The 25,582-nt window shown below is 46.0% G+C and overlaps 1 protein-coding gene across 3 annotated transcripts in view; it reads right to left on the reverse strand.

The window, feature by feature from the left end:
* CAPN13 (calpain 13) overlaps nt 1–25,582 on the reverse strand; it is an 86,791-nt gene that overhangs the window by 39,011 nt on the left and 22,198 nt on the right. For all 3 annotated transcript variants that reach the window (XM_032239218.1, XM_032239217.1, XM_032239215.1), the window contains exons 3-7: nt 18,001–18,073; nt 16,319–16,440; nt 9,861–9,997; nt 2,730–2,904; nt 1,667–1,741 (exon numbers count right to left, since the gene is read on the reverse strand). In XM_032239218.1, coding sequence (XP_032095109.1) covers nt 1,667–1,741; nt 2,730–2,904; nt 9,861–9,997; nt 16,319–16,440; nt 18,001–18,073 — 582 coding nt within the window. The remainder of the gene's footprint in view (nt 1–1,666; nt 1,742–2,729; nt 2,905–9,860; nt 9,998–16,318; nt 16,441–18,000; nt 18,074–25,582) is intronic.

Consider the following 25,582-nt stretch of genomic DNA (forward strand, 5'->3'; position numbering starts at 1 on the left):
GGATCAGCAATGTCATCTGTCACAGGCCAAGGGTGAATGCGTTCATTGATCCAGCAGTCACTGCCATGTCCACAGCCAGCCTCTGCGGGGACTCATGCTCCATGGCCATCTGGATCTCTGGGTACATGAGTCCCTTCTCTTCTTGTGTTTAGAGGAGAAACAAAGGCTATCTCAATGTATGAAAAAGATCTTGCCCAAGAATGCCAAATACATTGCAAAGGTACCATGACTTCCTCACCTCATGCCTCAAATAGATAGTACTAATTGATCATGGCTCTCTTTCTATGAATCTGGAAGTGCTGAGGTCAATTTTGGACAACTACCTATTGTCCAAAAAGCATTCATTAGAGACAGGAGATATTGTCTTGGTTTTGTGATTGGGACATCGATCAAAACATGAAACAATGGAACAACTGGCCTCAGGTCCATAGACAAGAGAGACAGGTGGCTAGAGAGAGGAAGGATGTGGGAAAGGAGGAGAGGCAGGGCAAGTATGGGAAAGCCACACATAGAGCCTGATGCTCTTCAGTCTTGGGCCCATAAAGCCCTGGGAGAAATGATGAGCCCTAAAGTTTGGAACTTGGTCTCTTAGGGCCTAGAAGACATTATTAGACCTCAAGTGTTGCGGGAAATACAGAGACCAGGGACACACTTGCAGGAAACCATCCCATGGCCAGGAAGTGCTGTCGCCACACTTGTGGTGACAAGTGTAGAAGGACACGAAAGAGACATAGTAACCAGACCAGCTATCTCCCAGTTGCCATCTGTCTAACCTCATGAAAGACATCTCTCCTATCTGGCCTCAGCTTCTTTATGAATGGAGGTTGGACTTCAGTAGTGTTTTCCAGGCCAAATTATACTGCACATAGTGATCACATACATTTTCTCCAGCCAAAGTCAATTCTTCTATTGAGGAGAACGATTGTCCTCCAGCACCAGCCTCCCCCTCTTCCATGAAAATAAAGTTTTACCTGGGCATATGGGGCCAAGCTAGACAGTGTGTGTCCCAGCCTCCCGTGGCCTTGGTGTGGCCATATAATCAAGCCAAGACTAATGGGATATGAGAGAAATGATGCATGCCTTTTCCAGTTCATGCCTTCTATATGGATGCATGAGTGTCTGCCGGTCTCTTTCTCTCCCCTGGCTGGGAGATGAGGGATTAGAGCAGCTGTCTTGGGCTCATGGGTGGAAGGCCCATGTGGAGGATGGCAGAGCCACCTACTAGCCCTGGCATCACCTGCTTACCTGAGAGAGAAATGAATTTTGTCTTAAGTCCCTATATTTTGGAGTGTCTTTGTTACAACAATTTAGCTTGCATGTAACAAAGCCCCTATCAGGGCAAAACGTCCCCCCCGGAAGTCAATCGGGTAGTTCATTCTACCTCCTTAGGGGCTAATCTCCCAGTCTGGATAGACACTTAGAGCTGTCTGAGATCAGCAACAGGACAGCAAGATCTTGTGGGTTCCCAGGAAAGTCGACAACAGGAGTCAGAACTTCTGAATGAACAGAAGGAGCTGTCCATGGTGCATATCACTATGGGGGCAAGGGTGATAAATCCTCACTTCATCTATGTTGGGCTTGCAGGGATTCTGGCCCCTGTTGAGAGGAACAAGAACACTGAGGCAGAGGCCAGGGGAGAGTTGGACAGGCCAGCAGCCAGTCTTACCTGCTCGGCCCCAGTCACAGTGTAGGCGTGCAGACTCACCAGCCCATTCTCCATCACCTCTGCTGTATCTGTTAGCTTCAAAGCAGAAAAGCAGACCAATCATTAGACATCTATAGATTCTTCAAAGAAATAGAAAAACATGGTCCAAACAGCAGCTGAGTCATCTGGGCCCCACTGACTCACTTGGGAATGGTGTATAGCCTGGAACTCTTCTAGAGTGCCAGAGTTGGAAGGCCATTGGTGTCTGAGGCCCCAGGGATTTCATGCCTCAGGGAACCACCCCCATGAGTGATGGAACCCCATGGAGTCCCAAGGGCCTGGGTTGCTCTCTCCACCAACCACACATCATCAGTGAGACTCTGCACAAATATGTCTGCTGGGACATTTGCAGGAGTCAGGAATCACTTGACTCCCACATTCTGAGTATTTGGAGTTTAAAGTGCAACTTGGGTTTCCGGTGGCATTTTGGATTAGCGATGTGACTCAAAGCCCACGTTTCAAGATGAAGGAAGCATCCCGTGGATAAAAACCAGATGTCTCAGAACAGACTCAAATAATTTGGAGGATCACCCAAGCTTTACGAAATGGGTCATGCTGCCCTTGGGTGCTGCCATTAGAGTTAGTGAGCATCAGAGGGCCCCGGGGGACTCCGTGTAAACTTAAGGCAAAATACAACAGAGCGACCCCCAGCAGCAGGAGCTGCAGTGGCCTTTTCCTGGGTGTAGTAGAGACCACTGGTTTCTCTGGAGCTGTAGAAGCAGGTCCAGGCTCTGAAGGCAGTAGTATTGGAGGCGCTGTCCAGCCACTTATGAGCTGTGTGATGGTGAGTACCTTAGGTAGTCTCTGTGAGCCCGCTTCTTCTTCTGTGAAGTGAATTCTGCAATCTCTGTCTTGGAGAAAGGCTACTGTAGGGTCCAATGAGGTGACCCGGGTAAAGCATGCTATTAGTGTTCGTTAATGGTGGCAGCTTGCCATATCCTCCTCAGGTGAATGGGCTCCTGGCTGAGCATTCCTGGCTGAGGAAAGGCTTGAGCTGGTGCAAAAGGGCTCCCCATTGACTTACCCCTTTTGGAGTGGCACAGGTTATCAGGGAGCCTGCCTTGATCGCTGTCTTCACTGCCATCACCAGGTCCGCACAGGAGGAGTACAGGTGGATGTTGGTGATCACGCCTCCTGTGAGGTCCACCAAGCCATCCTCGAGGTAGCCATAGTGCAGGTCAGAATAGGATCCGAGCAGCCTGGGAAGGGAACGGCAGTTGAACCATCATGGTGCCTTTGGTGTGATGCTCAGGGAGGGGAGCTTGTGCACTGACCCTCTGCCTATTTTCCAGGTGAGTGGCTGCCTCATCCACTCCTGATCATGGCCATCCACCTCGCATTTGCCTGGATGGAGATTCTAACACTGTCTGCCACTCCGGGGGCTCCTACTTTCCTCTGTACCTTTCTCCCCTGGTCCCCCAAGCCTGCACAGTCCTGTAAGTGGCAGCACTGACGAGAGGCTGGGTGTGCGTGTGCTAGAGCCACAGGCCAGGCGTCGAACCCCACCTTTGCCACAGTTTTGGCTGCTTGACCTTGGGCACATTAATGAGCCTCATGGGGCTATGTTCCACACAATGCCTGGCACGTGGCCATCCCTTAATGAGTACTGGATTTTATGATGATGAGTATTTCCTGCTTCCCATTCAGTTTAACAGCAATGTGAAGTACTGACTGTGGGCCAGGGACTATGAGAGGCATGTGTTTAAAGACCCCATTCCTCACAGCCTTACCCTGACGCTGGTGGTGGATATTGCCAGCCTCTGTTCTCACTCTACAAACCCTGATCCAGAATTCCCATTCCCAGAGTTACCCACTCACCCCCAGATCATCAGGGAGATCATCGGCTTAACTGAAGGTAACATAGGTAAGAATGAGTCTTGTGTAACATGCCCCCAAAAGCTTAAAACCTTCGATCCCTTCTCCAAAGTATCTCTTCCTACCACCCCACCTCCACCCCCACCTATGGCATTTCGGTGTCTGGGGATATGGGCAGGGCCAGATCCAAGAGGCCTAATGCTCCCCAGGAGTAAGGGTGGCCTGATCAATCACAGTGGAACCTCTTATGCAGGGGCCGGACAGTGAGATTTGTTTTGAGAACTTCAGCTTCCATCCATGGGGTAAACTGAAAGGGTTTTATGGAATCTTGAAATTTAGGCAGGGCAAGCCCACGAAGGAAATGGAACTGAGGTCAGATCAGGCAGGAGACCCTGGCATCAAAACCACCCAGCAGAAGCCACATTCACTGCTGCCTCTGTCACTTGGGCTTCTTGCCAGGGACCTATGCGGTCCTGTCCCCAGTGGGCAGGCAGAGGCAGAGCCCTCCACAGGGTGGTAAGCAGCGGAGGAAGTCCTTGCGCACCTTTAGTTCTGGTAATGCAAAATCACACAGGGATCAGGGCCTGGGTCCATTCTGCTGCTCCCTCCAACTGGGTCTTCCACCCTGGATAAGACCCTTCCCCCTCCCTGCACTTGGCTTTTCAATTGGAAGCTGCAGGGTGGACTGGATCAGCTCTCAACATTCCTTTCTCACTCTTTTCACCTCTGACATTCTCTCCTCCTGGGGATCACACAGAATTCCAGGAAATTCACTTCAGCAAATACATAGTAAGCAGTGGCTATCAGCAGGACATTGCCCCAGGCATGAATGCTTAGAAGGAATGGCTTAGAAAGCCTTTTGTTAAAGAAAACGGAGGATTCCCAGAACAGAGGGGCATTCTACAGGAGCCACCACGTGAGGGATTCATCTTGACCTGTTTTAAAACTATTCCTAAATCTTATCCTCCTGCTCTCCCTCTCTCTGACCCAGGGTCTAGATTTTTATCTCTGGAGCATTTGCTCAGTCAACTGTAGAGCCTTCTTTGGTGGTGAGTGTGCCTGGTGGGGACTGAGCTGTGCACTCCCTCGTTGTCCCATGTGGGTTCTGGCTTCTGTTCCAACTACACAGAATTTCCGGCTGAGGGTGCTGGAAATTCACAAGGACTGGGGTTTGGGAACCCATTCTCCACCAGTGTGACCTCCTGCCCTTTGCAACAGCCCTTTCCTGGTGATACGCTCAGGGCGCCTTTCCTGACTTCTAACAGGGCTGTGCTAAAGAACAGCACTCTGGCTGGGTACAGTGGCTCACACCTGTAATCCCAGCACTCTGGGGGTCTGAGGTGGAAGGATTATCTGAGGTTGGGAGTTCAAGACCAGCCTGGCCAACATGGTGAAACCCTGTCTCTACTAAAAATACAAAAATTAGCTGGGCATAGCGGCACAAGCCTGTACTCTCAGCTACTCAGGAGGCTGAGACAGGAGAATTGTTTGAGCCCAGGAGACGGAGGTTGAAGTGATCCAAGTTTGTGCCACTGCACCCCAGCCTGGCCAACAGAGCGAGACTCTGTTTCAAAAAATAAATAAATAAGTAAAAAGAACAGTACTCTAGAAAAGACGCGATGGGGCCTGGCCCCTCCCTCACTTCATCGTCTCACTGCCCGTGGGCCCTGTCTGATGTTCTGCACCCACAGCACCTGGCAGTCACCTCAGAGTCATCCAACACAACCAAAGGCACTCCCGGTGTCTTCTGAAGCCTTCTCTCACCATGTATCCACAATGCCCATGAAACCTGTTCCAGCAGCAGTTGGGTATTTTGACAAGGAGCTATCTTTCTGCTTTCCAAACATGAGCTTACAGGTCCTGCTGACTTTCAGGAACACATCAACTATTCTTAGCCCCTTTTGCTGAGAGAAAATAGAAAGGAGAGAGAGAGAGAGAGAGGGAGAGAGAGAGAGAATTGTGTTCACCACAGCCGCCACTATTCCTCGTCACCTGAACCAGGAATTCTGAGACAGCATTGTCCCCATCCCTCTGCTTCAGCCTCATTTGGGGAAATGTCTTTCTGCCCAGCAATCATATGAAAGACGGAAGAATTCAGATAGAGCTGGAGTGGACGCTGAGATGCTGCAGAGATTCTATAAAGGATGGTAAGCAGCCTGCCAGCTCTCGTCCCTCAATCTCCCTCTATTTCATGACCTCTGGAGAAAACAAAACCCCTAAATACAGTTTTCATTTGACTTGACCAATTAATTTCCAGAATCCCCAGCTGCAAGGGGAGTAGAAAATTTGGAGCCCATGTGTTTACTGGGATGTTGCCTGCACCCTCGGAGGGAAGAGGTCCCTCTCCATCTGGACAGATGGGCTCTCTGCGTTTGGGCTGTGGTACTCGTGTGCCAGACGCTAAGCTCCATAAGCAGCAAAAAGATAAATCCTTTTCCTGTAGGATTGTCAGTGTCAGGGATGGGGGGAAGGCATGGGAAATAGTGACTAGGGAAAACAGTTCTCACCGCATCCTCATCAGAGGGTGATCTTGGGCCAGACATTTCACCTCGCTGAGACTCAGTTTCAGCTTTCAAAGAAGGTGGGATTTGATGCTGACAGATGTCCCTTCTGGCTCTGACACACTATATTCTACGTGATTCACCCCTGCATTTTAGAGCTTCCTTTTTTTGGACAGTGAGGGATGGGGAATCTTTTAAACGGCTTTCATAGTTTGAGAGATTTTATCCTCTGCTAGATATCTTTAAGCAGTGGAATGAGGAGGCCAGGTCTACATTCCTATTTCTTTTCAAGTTGAGTGATTGCCTTTAGGTCATCTGTTAACAAAATGGGGTCAAAGTCATCATTTCATTCTGCAAGTTTTCTAATTCTCCCAGGGAACCACTGGTCTCCCCCTTTTACATAAGGATAAAACGAGGCCCTGAAGAGATGAAGGCTGAATTCGTATTGAAAAGATAATGGAACGGCAGTGTTTGCGTAAGTAGCTTAGAAGTGAATTAACCTCCCAAACATGTGGATTATTTCAACAACCTTGGCTGTTATCTGGGCTTCATTCTCAAATGCTAATGAGCACCTCTTCCTGACGTTTAAAATGAGCAAAAACTTTAGTTTTTCACAAGTGTGCCCCAAAAAGAAAGAATGCACAAAAAGAGGTGTTGAGGCACCTCGCTGTTTGGACTGTGACATCCAGGAGGACAGGGACTGGGGTGGACTGTGGTGCTATCACCACCTCTAGGGCCCAGGACTGCACTCAGCAAGGCTGTGGAATGGACGGGGGAGATAATGATATCCCCTGGCCAGGTGAGTAAAGACCCAGCAGACCCAGTGGAACTAGGTGTAGCTGCCATCTCATCGCAATTCGGAGGCTCAGCTTCTCCATTTGTCAGCTGAGAGGCTGGTTAGGATGTCTCCAGAATTTTCTGGATCTATGATGCTCTCTACTCATTTTCTACTCAAGGGTGTGTTCCTCTCTGCTTTCATCTGCTGGCAATGATCCCCAGCTCTGACATTTCCCTTGCCCCTCGCAGTGCTTGCCTCACACACAGTCCCTTCTGAGAGCAAGTGTCCCCTCCCCAGCTCCTGCCCTTTTGTAGCCACTTGACCCAGGTCATGGCTGATTGGACCGATGGGGTCCTGACCCAAGCTTGACCAATAAGACTCCGACTCTCTGGATTAGAATCAGGTACTGGGCAGGGAATCAGCTGGAAAGCGGCAGAAGGTAAAGGCAGAGGCGTGAGGCCGGGAGGCCTGATGAGGCTTTCAGAGAAGGTGAGGTCCTGAAAAAGGCTGAGCGAGGAGGCACCAGAAGAAGATACACCACAAAGGCAGGAGGCTGGGTGGGAGGAGGAGGAGTAGGCCAGCTGCAGACAGGAGCAAAGCAGAGCAGAGCAGAGACCACAGCAGCCACAGCCAAACCAATGCCAGGGCCTTTCTCTAGTCCCCGAGAGCCACCCCCATGAGAGTCTCCATCCTTGGGCCTCTGCATGCTTTCCTGTCCTATTTCCAGGTGCCCCACCTTCCCCCTCCATAATATTACTGCAAGGTCTTGCTCTTTTTTTTCTTTTGTTTGTTTCATTCCATGTCATGAACTTTCTCTCTTTTTTCTTTTCTTCCTTCTTTCCTTTTATTTGAGATGGAGTCTTGCTCTGTCACACAGCCTGGAGTGCAATGGCGCAGTCTCAGCTCACTGCAACCTCTGCCTCCTGGGTTCAAGTGAACCTCCTGAGTAGCTGGGGTTACAGGTGCATGCCACCACACCCAACTAATTTTTGTATATTTAGTACAGTTTTACCATGTTGGTCAGGCTGCTCTCAAACTCCTGACCTTGTGATCTGCCCGCCTTGGCTTCCCAAAGTGCTGGGATTACAGGCGTGAGCCACCGTGCCTGACCCTTTCCTTCCTTTTATTCACATTCTTTTTCTCCTGCACCCCAAGAAAAGCATTTCAGGATGCTTAACGTGCAACTTTTGTTTGTATGTGTTCTTGTGAAATGAGAATTGCAGGGCACAGAGTTTCCATTTCCATAAATAACTGTGCAAGGGGTTGCTCAGTGCCTGTCACCTCATTTGCAAAAGTTAGAAAGCTGGAGAATGCCAAGTGTTCACCAGGATGTGGAGATCCAGGAGCCCCCAAGCAGTACAGGAGGGAGTGTGTACACAGGCAGCCTCTGAAGGACAACCTGACAATACTTATCTTGGCTACATGCACGTCTCACACCTACTAAGGAGACTTCTAGGGGTCCCCAAGGACCCTGCCTCTAAGGACTGTCCTGGTCACAGCAAACAGATGGGATCTGCGGTTTCTGACTGCTGTGTGGCTCTCTATGGAGTGTGCCCACCCTATTGTACCCACTGACCTCAGTGATGGACACTCCACACTATCCTCATGGCAGTCAAGTCATCCTCAGGTGTGCCCCCCTAGAGGCTCCCTGGAGTGTCCTTATCGGGGTGAGATGTGCGTGTAGCCAAGCTAAGTATTGCTGGATTGTCCTTCAGAAGGCTGCCTGGGTGCACACTCCCTCCCACGCTATTTGAGGGTCCTGGATCCCCACATGCTGGAGAGCACTTGGCATCCTCCAGATTCTAACTGTTGCAGTCTCATAGCAGGAGAGGGATGTGTCATTACTCTTCGTGTTTATATTGTGTGGATTATGAAAAGTTTGAGCCCATCTTCACCTGTGTGGGTGTTCAGGACAGTGCCCCCTTCTTCACACACATACGTGCACTCCCCCCCACAGTCCTCCACACATCCTACTTGAGTCAGTCTGAGAGCGTCTGTCCCAGTGCCAAGCACAGTGCCTGGTATATGGTTAAATGCTCAATAAACATCTGTTGAATAAAAGCAACCCAAAGAATCTAAGTACAACTAGTGAATTGGGATGTGTATACGGTCTTAAGCTTGTCAGCACTCAAAGGCGGCCCCTAAGTCATGATATTTTGATCATATGAGAATGCGCAGCCGGGCGCAGTGGCTCAAGCCTATAATCCCAGCACTTTGGGAGGCCGAGGCGGGTGGATCACGAGGTCAAGAGATCGAGACCATCCTGGTCAACACGGTGAAACCCCGTCTCTACTAAAAATACAAAAAATTAGCTGGGCATGGTGGTGCGTGCCTGTAATCCCAGCTAGTCAGGAGGCTGAGGCAGGAGAATTGCCTGAACCCAGGAGGCAGAGGTTGCGGTGAGCTGCGATCGCGCCATTGCACTCCGGCCTGGGTAACATGAGTGAAACTCCATCTCAAAAAAATGTAAACAATGAACTAAGGAGAATGCGCATGTCCTGCCCCACCTCCAGACATAGATGTCATCTCAAAGCAGCTGTACTGGGTGCCCAACTGCCTGGACCACCCCGATGATGGCTTCAATTGAGTCACTCCCATTGCTGGAGATGCCACCTCCCACCTATCCCCTTTCCCCTTGTTGAAATCCTACCCATCTTTTGAGGCCTCACTCAAATGCCACCTCCTCCACATAGCCTCAGCCTGACTTTCTGTGAGTCAGAGAGCCAGGATTGTTTACTCTCTCATCAGACTTTGACTTTGATATTATTTAATACATTTCTTTGGGCCCTGATACCAGCCTTGCAATAATATCATTGTCAGTGCATTTCTCTGTCCAGTCCCTGCCCTGCCCACCCTTCACTATGTGCCCGTGGGACCCTCTTGATGGCCCCAACACTGACCTTTGCGTGTGGCGATTGTTTATGGAGGATTCCCAGCCAGGTGGCGAAGGCTGCAATGCTCCAAGGGGGACTGTTTACATTCAGGATAGCTGCTGAGAGCCACCAGGTAGGTGGGACCAGCACTGAAACTCTGGGCTGATGGGCAGTGGGGTCGTACTTACTTGGCATAGGCTTTCTCCAGCAGGCAGGGCCAGAACTCTTGGTTGTGGCGGACAGGGCGCACAAAGAGGCATTGATCTCCCTGGACGGGCAGGCGGTCATCAATCACCACTTCCACCCACTGGCCACATTGCCAGAACTGGAAGAGAGCCAAGCATATGCTTTACAAGAGTTGAGGCGGGAGGGAGCTCCTGGATCCTCCAACCTAAGCCAAAAGTTGCCACATGACCTCTGCAATGCAATAACTAACTCTATCCAGAACAAAATCCCAGCCCAGGTTGCCGGGCAGGAGACAGGCATGTCACCTCCACTGGCAGATGGAGGAAATGCATCACAGACCAAGTTGGTCTGAAAAGATATAGGCAGAGAAGAAGCAGACTTGAGTTCTAGCTTCACTTTGGCAAGTCCTTTGTGAGCGTCAGTGACACACATGAGACTCTCTAGGTATTTCTTGTGCACAAAATGGCAATAGGGAAGCAATACTAACAACAGCGGGGAGTGGTATGCACAGGGCTAGCATGAGAGAGGCAGAGCCTGCAGGAGCCGAGGGTTTGAGGGATCAGGCAGGATTTAGGAACTTGGCAGGATGACAGGGAAGGTATCCCAGACAGCGGGCACACTGTGGGTAAAGGCCTGGAGACAATGACACAGATGGCTCAGGAGGACTGAGCAGTGACAGCCTTCCTCTGGCCCTCCTCTTCTCCCGTCAAGCTGGCCCTGCCACTATAGCAGCAGAGAGGAAACTGGCTGGCGTTGCTACTGCTAAGAGCACAAATGAACCAGATGTTCCTTTCCAAAACAGACTGTTTTAATCTTTACCATTCAACTCTAAATGGTTCACCCGGGGACATGGCCAAATAAGGAGAATTCATAACAAAGCCAGCTTTTTGGATTCTCTTCACTGGCCTCCCCTGTGTAGCAGAAGCAGGAGGGCTTCCGGCTTCAGCCCTGAGCTTTGGCAAAGGCGAATTTTCACTAGGTGGACTCCATGGAAAGCTGGGTGGATGGGCTCTCTCATCCACTTGGCCTTTTCCACAGCTGGATGTCCCAGATGTCGGGCTGTTGCATCCAGCCGAGGATGCAGTTTCAGAACAGAGATGGAGATTGAGACAGATAGTAAGACAAAGCAAAGATGTTTTTATAGTAGCTAATGAGGCAGTGCACTATGGCGGGTCCTCCACAGCTGTAGACTTCTGTTCCTATTGCAGTGAGCAGCAAAATGTGTCAGCAGTGAGGTTGAGAGGCAACAGGGATGTTTTCAGGAGGGTGATCACAAAATGCATCCGAAGCACTGAGGGAAGCTAATCCCAATCCTCAGAAGACAGTACCAAAAGGACAATCTGGATTTTGTGACTAATTGGATAGCAGCATATAGTAGACAGCAGTCAGTCGATGGAACTGTACTTGAATGCTGGTCTTGCCTCTTATTATTCAAGCAACAGATGTTGAACCAGATACTTAATTCTTTGGGACACAGTTTTCTCATCTGTCAAATGGTGGTAAGAGTAAGAACTGCCTAATAGGTTGTAATTAGGATCTGATAAGATCACAAAAGATGAGATTGTGAAAACAAGATTGCAGTTATGAGAGTAGAGATTCTTTCAGAGGCTATTTGGTTCAGCACCTAGGACAATGCCTGGTACACAGTAGGACATTAAGAATGAGTAAGTCCTGGCTTGAACGAGCTTCTCTGGTTAGTTCATCTTAAAAATAACTCTTACCCATACCTTCCCACACCAGTAATGCTGACCAAGCTTGCCTCCCCTATACAAGGGGGACATCAGGCAAGTTTGCCACTCTCAGAGAGGATGAAAAGGGCCTGACTGGTGGTCAAGAAGGAGGCCACCACCTGCATTTCCTGGTCCATGCCTCTAGGTGGGGAGGGCTGACATTTGGATCCTATCTTTACCTTCCAAGAACCATGCTGGAGGCCATTTTGCCACCACCCAGTGATCTGACAGGGAAACCAGAGCGTTTTAGGGGCAAAGCATCTGGGGTGGCTGGGCACTGGGTAACTTTTGGAGAGCAGTACCCAAGCTTGCAGCAATGAGAAGAGATCTACAGAGAGCAGTGCACTGCAGCTGCTTCTGGGGAACTGTGTGACTTTCTTCACCACCCAAAAGGGCAGACTGTGTCTTGCCTGAGCCTTGAGTTGTCTTAACCACCTAAGTAGCTCCACCAATGCTGGTGCTCTGGGATGAGCCGAGACACAGCTCAATCCTGGATCCTCTAGCTCACTCCTTGGTGTGGTCCTTGGACCAGCAGCAGTAGCATCACCTGCCTGACAGAAGACCAAATATGCAAATAGTTGAATGTAAGGAGGTGAGAACAGGATAAAAGAAGGGCCCAGAAATAACAGAGGGAAACTTAGTAGAGTGGAAGGATGGAGGTCTTCAGATTGAAAAAGATTACTGAATTCTCAACAGGTGCATATATAGATATATTCCAGAGAAATTTCTGAACCCCAAGGAGAGAGAGCACTTCTTATAGACTTGCAGTTGGAGAGACCATGTTGTATGCAAAGAAGTATTCAAAGTCCAGAGAATAGATTAACAGGACATTTTTCTTCGCAGGGTCGGAAGCTACAAGACAATGAAACAATGTTTACAGACGTTTCAGGAAAAGAAACATGATCCAAGAATCCTAAACCTAACCGAAATATCATTCTTAAGTGAGAGCAAAGGAAAACCTCTCATGTATTCTGAGGGAATTATTCAAGGAAATTCTATCTAACAAAGGTTTAATTAGAACAATAATCTTAAGGAGAAACGGGTGGGAAAAACAGTGGTAGGTGATGAGTTTTAAATATGTTTATGAGAAACACACCTTTAACAAAGTGAACATGAAATTAATAATAAAGAGAGGAACAAAAATATTACAAGGAAATCGACATAACAGGAAGCTAAAGTGGCAACAGGAATATCAGGTAAAGAGGAATCCTTATAGTAGAACGATTTATAATCCTATGGATATATATCCAGTAATGGGATTGCTGGTTCAAATGGAATTTCTGTTTCTAGGTCCTTGAGGAATCACCACACTGTCTTCCACAATGATTGAACTAATTTACACTCCCACCAACAGTGTAAAAGTGTTCCTATTTCTCCACATCCTCTCCAGCATCTGTTGTCTCTAGATTTTTTAATGATTGCCATTCTAACTAGCGTGAGATGGTATCTCAATGTAGTTTTGATTTGCATTTCTCTGATGACCAGTGATGATTAGCATTTTTTCATATGTTTGTTGGCTTCATGTATGTCTTCTTTTGTAAAGTGTCTGTTCATATCCTTTGCCCACTTTTGAATGGGCTTGTTTGTTACACGTGCACACGAATGTTCATTGCAGCACTGTTTACAATAGTAAAGACCTGGAACCAACCCAAATGCCCGTCGATGATAGACTGGACAGGGAAAATGTGGCACATATACACCATGGAATATTATGCAGCCATCAAAAATGATGAGTTTGTGTCCTTTGTAGGTACGTGGATGAACCTGGAAAGCATCATTCTCAGCAAACTCACACAGAGCAGAAGATCAAACACCGCATGTTCTCACTCATAGGCGGGTGTTGAACAATGAGAACACATGGACACAGGGAGGGAAGCACTACACACTGGGGTCTGTTGGGGGGAAATAGGGGAGGGTCAGTGAGGGGTGGGGAGTTGGGGAGAGATAGCAAGGGGAGAAATGCCAGATATAGGTGATGGGGAGGAAGGCAGCAAATCACACTGCCACGTGTGTACCTATGCAACAATCTTGCATGTTCTTCACATGTACCCAAAACCTAAAATGCAATGAAATAAAAATAAAAAAAAAGAGAGGAATCCAAGGCCACAGCATTAAATGCAACAAATAGGGATATTGTACAAGTTATGTTGCAATAAGAAGATAGCAAGATCGTAAACCTTTGGGCAAGGAATATAACAGGAAAAGTGTAAAGCCAGAGCGCCTGAAAGCATAAGAATTCTCCAAACAGTAACTATGGGAGGAACTTCTCTTTATAATCTAATGAATCAAGCAGACAAAAAGAAAGTCAAGATGAAAGATGTAGTGGGAGATAACACAACAGCAAATCATAAAGCTTGATTCAGTATGTAAAACTCAACCACTGGGTAATATCGATTGTCCTTGTGTGTCCAGGAGACACTTATAAAAACTACTGTGGACTTGGCTAGAAATAAAACTATTCATCTCCCCAAATGTAGACGGTTATGAATTATATTCTCCGATTATAATAAAACAGACACTCAGCAACTAAAAGATTACCTCTTGTAAAACTTAATCACTTGAAAATCAAATAAACATTAAAGAGACAACCCCTAAATGAAAAAAGATACAAAAACTAAAAATGCGTTATCTTAAAAATTAATAAAAGTAACACTTTTTACATAAAAACATAGATACACATCTCAGAGGAAAGTAAAAAGACTAAGAATATTAAGTGTGCAGTTTCAGAAAATCACAAAAAACAATAAAATCAGGAGAAACTATAAAGGAATAAAGATAGAATTGAAATAATTAGTTATATAGCGAACAGAACCTCAACAGGAAAAGAATAGAAAGACTAATGAAAATCAAAAGTTGATTTGTTAAAAAACAAAGACAAAAACAAAAAACCCCCACACAACAGATTGATTAGATTAAAAAAAAAAAAAGGAAAAGTAAAAGCACAGATTGAGAAAGTAGATTTGGTCACAGATTACAAGAGGTTAAATGAATTGTCAGAGATTCATATAAGCAACTTGGTGGCAATATATTTGAAAATACCAAAGAAACAGTGGATTTTTCTAGTTGAGTATAAATTTTAAGAATGAACTTTGGTAGAAATAAGAGACCTGAACAGATCAATAGCTATTGAATACATTGGAAGAATTAAAGAAATCACATTTAAAAGGGAGGCAGGCCCAGGTAATTTCACTGTTGTCTATTTTACTTTCAAAGAACATTTAATCAATGATTAGCTTCCATTAGTCTACTTATTTCAAATCAAGGTATGTAAAGCTCAATCAGTTTGTTTTAAAAAGCTAGTGGAACTTAAACATGATAAAAAAAAAAAAAAACAGCCGGGCACGGTGGCTCAAGCCTGTAATCCCAGCACTTTGGGAGGCCGAGACGGGTGGATCACGAGGTCAAGAGATCGAGACCATCCTTGTCAACATGGTGAAACCCCGTCTCTACTAAAACTACAAAAAATTAGCTGGGCATGGTGGTGCGTGCCTGTAATCCCAGTTACTCAGGAGGCTGAGGCAGGAGAATTGCCTGAACCCAGGAGGCGGAGGTTGCGGTGAGCCGAGATCGCGCCATTGCACTCCAGCCTGGGTAACAAGAGCGAAACTCCGTCTCAAAAAAAAAAAAAACAAAAAAAACAAACAAACAAACAAACAAACTAGAAACCAGTTTTATGCATAATATAGGTACAAAAATTCCAGTACAATTTTTAGCAACTTGAATGTACTGAAAGAAGAATAAATCAAGAAAGTGCATTACTAAAATCAGGAGAAGGCAGGATTTGGCTCTTTTCACTCATTCAAAATTGTGAGGTTCTAGCTAAAGTGACAAGGAGGCAAGAGAGCAAAGTTCTATAAATATTAAAAGGAGAGACAAAATGACCTCTTTGCAGATGTTATTAGATAACTAAACCAAGCCAGATTCTATTAAAGAATTAAGAACTAATAAAAGAATTTGGTAAGGTGGCTAGATGCAGTTTAATATACAATAAGTAGTAGCTTTTCTCTTTTTTAGCAACATCTGCTTCAAAATGAGGGGAAAAAGACCTCATTTACATGAGCCACAAAATTATAAAATGTTTGAGAATGAATTTATCAAGAAGGATACAGCACTAAAATGAATATAACACTTTATTGAAGGGCATAAAACTAGTTCTGAATAAATAGAAAGGTATCCCCTGTTTCTGGAAACGAAAACTTAAAATAATAAAAATGTAATTTTTCTAAATTAATACATAAACTGAGTGCTGCTGTATTCTGTATTAGGTGGCTTTTAAAAAAATAGACAAAATAAGTTAAAAATTCTCATGGAAGAATAAATGCGCAAGAATTACCAAGATATTTTTGAGCACACGGTAATGAAAAATGAAGGAGAACTTATCCTACCAGATGTTACTGCTTTCTATAAAGCTACTCTAATCAAAATAGCATGATATGGCCCAGGAATAGACAGAGACAAAAACTTGCTGTTAGTTACAGGGTTCTCGATCAGTGGCTGTTTTGCTAATCATTTCTGTCATTTCTTTTTATTTACACGAAAACATTTCAACTCCCATCTTCCCTGTGTGTTGTCAGATTACAAGCTCGAATCCTTTTTTTGGAGGTAGGGAGGGTAGCACAACTGTCACTTTCATCTCAGGCTGCCAGGCCAAGAGAAAACTTAAGACTCCCACCTTTCCTGTACTCACAGAGAACCCCATCTTATAAGCAGCGTCGCAGGAGCACACGTACCCTGAAGCGGAAAATCCCTGCATACTGGTGTGAAAAGCTTTGTCTTTCATCTATCAGGATCTTCCGCATGTATTGTGGGTTCTGAGTCAAGGAGCCCAGTGCTGCCAGGAACCAGCAGTCACCTGTGAGGGGAGATAAGCCAGGAAAGGCTGACCAAACACATTTGGAAGCCCCGTCCCATAATTTCAAAGGTCCTTGCCGCCAAACGCCACACAGTTCCTTCTGGATCATGCATTTATTTTTCCCCTCTGAGATAGGAGAACCGAGAGAGGGAGTCACAGGGGCTGGCTCCAAGACAGAGAAATAAGAGGCGGTGGTGGTGGTAGTGCTCACAGAGTCTTGCTCTTTTGCCCAGGCTGGAGTGCAATGGTGCAATCTCAGCTCACTGCCACCTCCTGGGTTCAAGCGATTCTCCTGCCTCAGCCTCCTGAGTAGTTGGGACTACAGGTGCACACCACCACACCTGGCTAATTTTTGTATTCTTAGTAGAGAGGGGGTTTCACGATGTTGTCCAGGCTGGTCTCAAACTCCTGACCTCAAGTGATCCACCCGCCTCAGCCTCCCAAAGTGCTGAGATTACAGGTGTGAGCCAGCACATCTGGCCTCTGATTCTCTTTTTGCCAGAGGTGCTCAGAGCTAAAGTTACAGCAAATTTTAGCAATAATGCTCTATACAATTGAGGAAAACTGATTTGTGTTTTTCTTTGCTATTAGCTCAGCCCCTCCTTGTGCAGAAGTAGGGAGAGGTTCTCTCCTTCTCCTCCATGAGGGATGCATGGCCTTGAGTTCTCCTTGGATGTCCTTGTAAGCCCCTTCGAGTCCTCTCCTCCCCTCCCTGAGTCCTTTCTTCTTCACCCCTAACACGATCAATTTGTCTTTGAATTCCATTTCATGCCAGGCACTGGGTTCAGTACAGAAGCCACAAAGATGCCCTCAGAGAGATCCTTTCTCCAGTGAGGTGAAACCCTAACAGGGGAATCACTGGCTGGTGGCCAGGCAGGCTCTATTGACTTGGTCCAGGCAGGCTCTAATGACTTGGTCCCAGGCACGGTGATACCACCAGGTGAAGTTCAAGTACAGGACCTATCATTTGCAAGCTGACATTTTGAAAGCTTAGTGTGTTCTCCGAAGCATTGTTGTCTTTGCTGTCTCCCAACTCCTACCTACTCTCCAGCCAGCTCTGCCCTTGCACTCCAAGGCTTCTCTTTCTGAGGTTTCTCTTGGCCACACCTGGGCTGTCCCAGGTGTGGGACAGCCCCTCCTGTTTCCCTGTCCGTGCCTTCCAGCACTCAGCAGCTTCTTTGCTCTGGGGCTGTCCGGTGGGGTGGGAAGCCATCAGTGAGCGCTGGATTTTTTACTCTGTTACTAACTGAGTGTGTGACATTAAGCAAATTATTTTACCTCTCAGACTCTCCATTTCCACATATATAAAATGGAGTTGCTGCAGCCGTGCAAGGTGTCTTGCATGGTCATTGCAGAAACTCAGTGTATATTTGCTTTCCATTTTCCTGTCTCCCTTTCCCCTCCTCATTGCAGGCTGTAGGACTGGGCATGAGCAGTCCATCCACAGCAGCATCAAGGGAACTGGCCTTCCTCCCACACAAGTGGGCAGGACTCGGTGGGTGGGCAGCACCCTCCACCCCTCCCTATCCAGAGCAGGGAGGGAAGACGTTGCACTCTTACCTGCTTCTCCTTGTTGGATGTCAAATCTGCTGACACCATCCTGGACGAAGTGAGGAGCACCCCCTGGTAAATCCTTTAGGAAAGAGGGAGAAAAGCTATGAGCATCGTTTATTCCTTTGTATCCCAAAGTGGCATCATTCACTTTGCCTTTCAAGGGTAGAAGTTAATTCTTAAATAGGTACTTAAACTCTGAGTTAGGAAAGTTTGCCTGAGTTCTTCAGCCTTTATTGCTACCAGGAAGGCAGCAGGTAACACAGGGGTGTAAATGTAACTGACAAGACAGGCCATAAATGAATTAGCATACTACCCAAAGAGATACATAAATAAGGGCTTCCAGTCCTTGGATCAAATAGCCATTCCATCTCAACAAGCCAGTGTTTTATTAAGAGGTTGCAAATAAACCATCAAAAATGAATAGAACACAGTTATTAGAGGAGACATTTATAAACATAATAAAGTACGATAGCTTTCATAATAAAGCTTTTGTGAAATGGTATCTCTCAGGAATTAGCATAGGTATTCTGGACTCCAGGTTTAAGTCTAGCCATGTGCTATAAGGGACACACGATGCACATGACTCAGCTCTTTGCCCACTCCTGCGTAACTCACAGATTGGGTCTGGAAGGCCCCAGCTCCCTTGTGTGAGGAGCTGGCACTCAGTGCCCGGTCCTTCCCTAACCTCTAACACACAAAGTGCCTGCCAGCCAGTACTGCTAGCGCGTACTGGAGGATTCCCCCAGTGCTGCCACATCTGGGAAGAATATGAGGAAATGCCAGCAGGCACTGAGATTGTGAGCGTTCCCAAAGGGGGTCCCTGGGCACTCTGGGAGAATACTGGGCCACAGGCTGGCTCCTGCCCAGCACTGGCCTGCCCTCTAGACTTGCCCCACTAGCACCGACCAAGATGGCCTTGGCCTCCTCTCTGTGCACCTCTTCCTAGATTTGCATAATTTGGTAATTTGTCCTTATATCATTTCTTTTCACATTGACCAATAAGTCCGCAGAGAGCAGGCCTGCAAACTGGAATTGGATTTATTTGCTGAGTAGCCATTCACGTACAGAGTCATGCACCTTGTAGAACCTGCCAGCTCTTCATAAACTGCCCAAGTTTCCTGGAAGAGATGCATACCAAGGGGCAAAGGAAGGTGTACCCACCTGCAAACACAGGGGCCTGGCTGCAGGCATCATTTACCAAACTCCTCCTACTGCTTTCTCCACAACTAACCAACCCCATCTTATGCCAGGGGTAGGGGGGACTCTCAGGCCCAGGCCCTCCTGGGTGAGGGGGACCCTGGGGTGGCACCAGGTCCGACCCTCTGCCAGAGCCACAGTGGGCAGAACTTCGGGATCTCCCCCAGCACAAGAAAGAGGGAAGGACAACCCGAGGTGCTTTGGCTGAATGCAGGGTTCCAAGTGGGGCCAGTTTTAAAACTGCAAGGGCACCTCAGTAGCCTTTACTTGTCCTCTCTCTCTATTGGAAAAGGGGACTTAAGGTCTCGAAGGAGGCCTGCTGTCAAAGACCCTCTACTTGTGGGAAGTAAAGAAGAGGTGGAGGCTGTGGCATTTTCAGACCAGGAACAAAGATGGCGTTGCTTCATTTTCTTGACCTTGGACACAGTTCTTCCCTGAGGTCCTGCTAGTTTCCCTCCAGGGATCCCCAGAGCAAGGGTAGGGGTGCTTGGAGAGCCCATTCAGACAGACCTGGTGTGGAATCCTACTCTGACATTTCTCCCTGGATGACCTTGAGACCTTGAACAATTCCCTTTACTTTGCTGTGCCTCAGTTTCCTCAATGTGTAAAATGGGAACAATAACACAAAATGTAAGGACAATTGGGAGAATCTAATGATGATGCAATCAAGGCAATGGCTGTCATTCATCAAACCCTTGCTGAGGGTGGCTCCCTTGCTCCTGGCTTCTCTCTGGTAAGGCTCCCAACAGCCTTGCAAAGCTGGACCAGTCCTTCCATTTACAAATGATAAAGGATGTGAAATACTTAGCGCAGTGTCTGACATAGTACACGTTCAATAAATATTGATCCCCCTCTTTTGGAATATTTGCAAAGTTAAAAAGGCTATACTCAGACAAACCCATAGCCTTGGGTGCATTCATTATTAAATGAGATAGAATAAAAACAAGAATTAAGCAGTCAATTCATAGATCTTAGAAAAAGACAAAAAGAGCTTCAGAAAAATAGGAGGAAGAACTGAAAAGAACAATTTGTGAATTATAAACCAGAAAAACAGCAAGATAAATAAATTGTTTTATTATTTGCCCTTGAAAGTAATGGCCAATAAATGGTTTTTGACATTGAAAGTAATGGCAAAAACTGCAATTACTTTTGCACCAACCTAATATTTGGGGGAGGGTTACACAGACCCAACTTTTGGTAAATATGATAGAGAAACCAAAATAAAAATAGAATTAAAATAGGGCTTTAGGGCTGGGCGTGGTGGCTCTCGCCTGTAATCCCAGCACTTTGGGAGGCCGAGGCCGGCGGATCATGAGGTCAAGAGATCGAGACCATCCTGGTCAACATGGTAAAACCTTGTTTCTACTAAAAAATACAAAAATTAGCTGGGTGTGGTGGCACGCGCCTGTAGTCCCAGCTGCTTGGGAGGCTGAGGCAGGAGAATTGCTTGAACCCGGGAGGTGGAGGTTGCAGTGAGCGGAGATTGCCCCCTGGCATTCCAGCCTGGTGCCTGGAGACAGAGTGAGACTCTGTCTCAAAAAAAAAAGGGCTTTAGAAATATAAAATCATGATGTAGAATTCTATGCCAATCAATGAAAAATCTAATGATTTTCTGACAAAAATTAATTTGGCTAAAATTGACTCGTGTTAGCAAATAAGCTGAAAAGACTAAAAGCTTTGGGATAGTATTTTAAAGTTATCAATGGGTATCACCCGAATGCCCTGTAAAAGCTTATAGGTACATGCAATTTTTCTTCAGAGAATAGACAATTCCACTCACATTTACAGTTTCAGTGTAAAAACAAAAAATTTAAAAAGAATCCTGACACCATTAAGAAGCCAGCATAGACTTGATGCCCAACCTGAAAGAAACATATATACATACCAGACTGATTTTGGATAATTTGTTATCATGATATAGGATTTGCTATAGGAAATACAGAATGCAAGGATGGTTTCATATAAGACACCTAATAATATGAAGTAGCACTTACATGGGCCAAATGGAGAAAAATTTGTATCCTTTCAATAAATGCTATGAAGGCTCTTTGATAAATACACAACAACGTTTTATGATTTACTAGAATAATAAAAGTTAAAATTAAAAACAAAACTTTAGCTAATTAGGAACAGAAAGATACTTTGATGTGATAAAAATTAAATGGTGATGATCTCAAACCACAAATCAATAGTCAACTTCAAGTTTATGGGAAAACCACAGGCATCGTTCACATCAAAAGTGGGCACAAAGCAGCTTCTATGTCTCCTGTCCTCTAAGCTGCTTGTTCCTCCCAGGCCCTGGACTTTAGAACTGTGACCGATAATCCAAAAAGAGAGATGGTAGGAAGGGATGGAAATGGTACCCAGAACATTTTAGTCTGCCAGGCTGTCTTCCTGAGACAAGGCCCATTAAGGCAACAGGTAAAGATGGCTGGGAAAATGTGAATGTGCTGACTCTGGGCAGGCCACCTGTTACCAGGTGGGCCAGGCACATCAGGGCAGCAGTGAAGTCAGTGTGATAAGAACCTAGATTAGATTCAGGCTGAACTGCCAGCAATGGGCAGTCTCCAACCAACTGTTAATCACCCAGCAGCTTTATAGACAGGGAGGCTGCTGTGCCCCGCTTCCCACAACTTTGATTTTAAGGTCATTCAGAAATAGCATTTAGGATTTGCATAGCTTCTCAGGGGATTCTGAAGCCCAGCCAGGGCCAGGGAGCAGATTCAGAGAAGGTAAGCGATTTGTCGCACAGGAAACAGACTCTGAATCAGGTACCTGCCTCCATAGTGTCCTGTTCTTCACTCTGACCACACCAGCAGTCAGCATCTTCTCAACTTTATGTTTTTGGCTCCTGTGAGATGGATTTGGCCTTTGAGGGCTCTGAAACGTTATTAGTACAGAAGGAAGCTGAGATGGTTAATTTTATATACCATCCTAACTGGATCATCAAGTGCCCAGATACTTGACTAAACATTATTTCTGGGCATGTCCATGAGGGTCCTTCTGCATGACATTAACATTTGAACTGGTGGATTTAGCAAAGCAGATTCCATCCCCAGGGTGGGTGGGCACCATCCAGTCTATTCAGGGCCTCAATAAAACAAAAGATAAAGAAAAGGAGAATTTGCCCTTTCTCTGCCTGACTCCTTGAGCTGAGACATTAGTCTTGTCCTGTCTTTGGAAAAGGAATTACATCATCCGTTCCCCTGGTTCTCTGGCCTCCCACTCAGATTTAACTAAATCACGGACTTTGCTGGGTCTCCAGATTGCTGGTGGTATATTGTGAGACTTCTCAGCCTCTATAAGTATGTGAGCCAATCCCTCCTAACAAATCTCTCATCATAAATATATCAATAGGATATCTGTTAGGATATACGTCAATACATCAATAAGATACGTACACTAGGACATATATATATGATGTATTGATATATTTACTAGCAATAAATATGTCAACAGGATATATATTAATGATTCTTCTTCTCCAGAGAACCCTGAGTAATACAGAAGCCAGCAGCAATAGTCAAGCTAAGTAATCTTAGGAACGTACTTAATTCTGGATTGTGGAGATCTTTCTCTAGGCAAAGTTTTGGGGTAATCTCTGTTATTTTAGGTATGTCAGAGCTCCTGCAGTGCAAGGACTTCTGGAATCTTAGACAATACGTTCTCTGATGTGGTCCCAAGCCAGCTGCTCTCCCCTAATCGTCTCCAGAGACAGGCAGAGAAATATGCCAAGAAATAATGTCTTCCGTGTGACAGCACTTGGCATATTCCTGCATTCTCTCTAAAGACTTCCACATCCTCACACACGGCAGGCTGCTCTTAGATAAGAGAGCCCGTGTCTAGCATCGTGGTATTCGGCCCTTTCACACGGCGGCCAGTTCAGTCTAAGATGGGTGGCAGCGTCACTCCCTTTTCTATTTTTGCTAGAGGGATTTGATTTATTGGCATCAAAGTTCTCTGGCTGAATGACACTTGGCTGTTGGCAGGGTCACTTTCTGCTATGTTTTGTTACCTATTGCCTTACACAATGTTTTCATAACCTAACCTGCACTTATAACTCTACTTTATTAACCTCTTCCTTTCCTGAAGAACACATGTTGGTCCCAAGGTGAATTGTTTCAAGTTGAATGATCCTTTCAGAAACCACTCTGGCTGCGCGGACGGAGAGGTGTCACCTGGATAGGCAGCGCCTCACTCTAGGATGGCCATAGGCAGGAAGCTACAATGGGGCTGTGCTGAGCTTTGAACACCTGTTAAGCAACGTGTTTTGGGCACACCGCCCATTTTTCAGTTGAGAAGTAAAATGTTTTTTTTACTACAAAACGGGTACAAAGATGAAATTTCAGTCTGTCTGACATACATTGTCGATTGTTGTGAAGATCTACCGTCTACCATTGTGTACTGCTCAATATGGTAGCCTCCAGCCACATGAGGATACTTACATTTAAATTAAATAAAATTTAAATCCCTCAGTTGCATCAGTCACATTTCAAGTGCTCAATAGCCACATGTGACTAGTGGCTACTGTATTGAACAGTGCAGGAAGAACATTTCTATCATCACAGAATGTTCTAATGGATGGTGCTGAGCAATTTAATGAGGATGATAATATTATCTACCTCACAGGACTGTGAGGGTAATTGAATGAAAGATTGCATGTAAAGTGCTTAGCATAATACTTCACACATGTACATGCTTGATAAATTATCCATGAAGTCAAAATTCTCCTAAAAGAGAGCCACTCTAAGTACCATATTTAGCTCAGGGAAATATCACATAGATACCCCATGTGTAAGTGTAATCCTTAGCCCTGTCCTTTGCTGAGACTGGGGTTGTAGGAAGCATTGAGACTGATGAGGAGTCGGATCCTCTCAGTGTCATTTGCATAGGGCACTGTCATGGGCTGTTACAGAGCCTGACTAAGGGAAGGGAAGGGCTTGGAAACAGAATGAAGCAAGATGAAAACGGGGCTTCCTTCTACTTCAGAAAACGTTTCAGCAGCAAATGGATTAGATTATTGGGTGAATTGTTATAAGAGCTAGAGGGAGGAAAGGGTAAGTAAGATGGTGGGGAAGAGAGACAGAGAAAGGTATAGGATACAAAACAACTTTTCTGCACCAGGCATAGAAAACTAAGCTTGGTTCTCATGCCCCTGACTCTTGGGCTAGTGCTGAACCTGCCAAGCTGGGATGAAAACTCAAGACAGAATGATGTCCCTGGTGGTTTACCAGTTGCCTACAGGAGGAGCTTTCTCATTGTCTGGAGAAACCTAGAATGTGGAGATGGCCTAAAACACCTTGGTGCTACCTCAGCCATTATATAGTTGAAGTTTAAGGGGCACTGGTCAGATCTCTCTGGACAGGCACTCAGCAAGCTATAGCTTGGGAGTCAACTTTCTAAAAATAGCGATAAAAAGCAGAACATGAGACCGGGTGTGGTGGCTCATGCCTGTAATCCCAGCACTTTGGGAGGACAAGGTGGGTGGCTCACTTGAGATCAGGAGTTCAGGACCAGCCTGGCAAACATGGTGAAATCTCGTCTCTACTAAAATACAAAAAATTACCCAGGCATGGTGACTCATTCCTATAATCATAGCTACTTGGGAGGCCGAGGGAAGAGAATCACTTCAATCCAGGAGGTGGAGGTTGCAGTGAGCTGAGATTGTGCCACTTAATCCAGCCTGGGTGACAGAACCAGACTCTGTAAAAAAAAAAAAAAAAAAAAAAAAAAAAGAAAAGAAAAGAAAAAGAAAAAAAGAAAGCCGAACAAGAAAAGAAAGGCATTTCCTATACCCCCTGCCAGCCTACCTTCAGCCCCTAAATAGTTTCCTCTGACCTACATTTCTCCCCGTAAGAGTTTTCTGAAACTGGCCAAGGGCTGAAGCTGAGAAGGCTGGACTGTGAAAGCCCAAAAATCCCAGGGAATAGCCCCTGAGGCCGCTACCTTATGACATTCTCCCAAATTAATCACAGTGACAATAACTAGTGTCTAGTGTTTACACTGTGCTAGACACTGTTCTAATATTGTACTCATTTAGTCCTTAGAGTAATCAGATGTGGTACAGGTATCATTTTATCCCTAAAAAATGGAAAAAAGGGCAGAACATACACAGAGAGATTGACTTTAGAGAGGGATTGATTCCTGTTCACTCACATGAGGTGGAAGATTCTACTGGTGCAAAAAACATTACTAAGAGACAGGCAAGAGCCCAGAATAGGACATGAGCTTATCATGAGGGCTTCCAGGGGCCATGCAGCATGGTGTTAGGAGCTGAGGTCTTGGAATCAGACTCCTGAGTTCAAATTCCAGCTCTACTATCATCTAACTGTATGACTTTGGGCAGGTCCCCCTAATATCTGATTCCGCTTCTCATCTGCAAAGTGAGGTC

Source organism: Sapajus apella, unplaced genomic scaffold (assembly GCF_009761245.1).
Source record: "Sapajus apella isolate SASKATOON/1434 unplaced genomic scaffold, GSC_monkey_1.0 scaffold44, whole genome shotgun sequence".
Lineage (NCBI taxonomy): Eukaryota > Metazoa > Chordata > Mammalia > Primates > Cebidae > Sapajus > Sapajus apella.